Here is a 2,078-nt window from a genome sequence, read left to right as displayed (position 1 = left end):
GGGAGGCGTTGTGCGATCCAAGTGATACATGAGGCCGTTTATTGAGCGTTACAGAGGGGGAGGAGGAGGATGGGGGGGTCCTGGAGGAAGGATGGCGAGGGCGGGGGGATAACTGTGCATCTATACAGGGTTGGGGGGATTGGAGGGGGGGGCCGGGACACCCCCCCGGCTGCTACATGGTCAGCTCCTGCAGGGGAGAAAGAAGAGGGTCAAGGACCCCCCCAAAAGACCCAGAAGGTCCCCCAAAGTTCATGCTGGGGGAGGTATAAGGAGGGGGGGGATTTAACCACGACTTGGAGCCCCCCCCAGAATCCCCGGGCACTCACCATGATGGCGTTGACGATGTCGTTGTTGTTGTGCCGAAGCGCCCGCACGGCTTTGGGCCGCGAGACGTTGGCTTGGGCCATCACCAGCTCGATGTCCCTCACCTCCAGCCCTGTCTCATCCACCTGCCAGGGGAATCAATCATAGAACCATCACCATCTAGAACCACCACCATCTAGAAGGTTGGAAGGGACCTTAAAGATCATCTAGTCCAACCATCAACCTAACTCTGACAAAAACATAAATAAGAAAAACAAACCAAACCACTAAACCATATTCCTGAGGACCATGTCAACCCCTCTTTTGAACACCTCCAGGGATGGTGACTCCACCACTGCCCTGGGCAGCCTCTGCCAATGCTTCACAACCCTTTCCAGGAGGAATATTTCCCAATCTCCATCCTAAACCTCCCCTGGTGCAACTTGAGGCCGTTTCCTCTTGTCCCATCGCCTGTTCCTTGAGAGAAGAGACCGACCCCCCTGGCTACACCCTCCTTTCAGGGCATTGGAGAGAGCAAGGTGGTCTCCCCTCAGCCTCCTTTTCTCCAGGCTGAACATCCCCAGCTCCCTCAGCTGCTCCTCACAAGTTCTCCAGACCCTTCTCCTTGGTCTCCAGACCCCTCCCCAGCTCTGTTGTCCTTCTCTGGACACGCTCCAGCCCCTCAATGTCTTTCTTGGTGTGATGGGCCCAAAACTGGACCCAGCCCTTGAGGTGGGGCCCCACCAGTACCCAGTCCAAGGTGGGACATTGTCACCCCTCCCGCCCATGGTGCTGATTTGCCTCCCCAAAGGGACACTGGTTTTGGGGTGGGGGGGAAGGTCCCTCTTCACCCACCTCCTCCTCTTCCTCGCTCTCCTCCTTGATGGTGAGGGTCGGGGCCGTCTCCGTGATGAGGGGTGAGTGCTCCATGGGCACCTTGAACTTCTCCGCCGCCGCCTTGTGCACTTGCTGCGACAGGTCCTCGATCTGATGGGGTGGGGTGGGACACAGGGGGTCACCTACAGGCCACCAAGGATGGGTTCCCTCCACCACCACCTTTTTTTTTCCACCCCTCCCCTGCCATCACCTTGGCTTCCCCGAAGACGATGTAGATGTCGGACGCGGGGCTCTTGAAGACGTCGGGTTTGGTGATGACGAAGAGGATGTTCTTGGACTTGCGGATGGTGATGCGGGTGACGCCGTGGATCTGCCGCAGCCCCAGCTTGGACATGGCCTTCGAGGGGTGGGGGCGACACACATGGGGGGGTCACCTCAGGTCCCCCACACCCAGAGTAGACCCGGGGTGGGGAGGGGGTCTCCAGCCTCCCCCACCACCATCCCAAACCCCTCCTACAACAGCGAAACCAGGGATGGGGGACAACGTTGTCCCCTAGCATGGCCACACTGAGCCCCCCCAGAATGGGGGACCCCACATCAGCCCCCCCTCCAGTGCTGGGACACCCCCATGTGATGAGGAGACCTCCCCTTCCCCCAGAGTGGAGACATGTCCCCCAACACCCCATATCCAGGGCTATTTCCCCTCCAGCCCATCGTATCCTCCAAACCCAGGAATGGGATGGGGACCCCAGTCCCATGGGGGACCCCCAGCTCCATGGGGGACCCCAAAACCCCCCCCAGGGACCCCAAAACCCACCCCAGGGTGGGGGCCAATCCCACCTTCCTGGCCTTCTTCTCGCTCCGGCTCTGCTTGGCTTTACTGACGGTCTCCTCCCCGGTGCCCAGCGAGTGGGTGAGCTGTGCCTGCCAGAGAGGGG

At 60.2% G+C, this 2,078-nt stretch overlaps 1 protein-coding gene across 1 annotated transcript in view; it reads right to left on the bottom strand.

Moving 5' to 3' along the window:
* Positions 1-39: 39 nt before the first annotated feature.
* Positions 40-2,078, bottom strand: part of NACAD (NAC alpha domain containing) — a 6,274-nt gene continuing 4,235 nt past the window's right edge. The window contains exons 5-9 of the mRNA XM_014955481.1: positions 1,981-2,064; positions 1,391-1,537; positions 1,159-1,290; positions 327-449; positions 40-187 (exon numbers count right to left, since the gene is read on the bottom strand). Of these exons, the coding sequence (XP_014810967.1) occupies positions 173-187; positions 327-449; positions 1,159-1,290; positions 1,391-1,537; positions 1,981-2,064 (501 nt within the window). The 3' untranslated portion in view covers positions 40-172. The remainder of the gene's footprint in view (positions 188-326; positions 450-1,158; positions 1,291-1,390; positions 1,538-1,980; positions 2,065-2,078) is intronic.

This window comes from Calidris pugnax, unplaced genomic scaffold, assembly GCF_001431845.1.
Source record: "Calidris pugnax isolate Ruff unplaced genomic scaffold, ASM143184v1 scaffold266, whole genome shotgun sequence".
Lineage (NCBI taxonomy): Eukaryota > Metazoa > Chordata > Aves > Charadriiformes > Scolopacidae > Calidris > Calidris pugnax.
The sequence above is the reverse complement of the archived record's forward strand: the minus strand, read 5'-3'. Positions and strand labels throughout refer to the sequence as shown.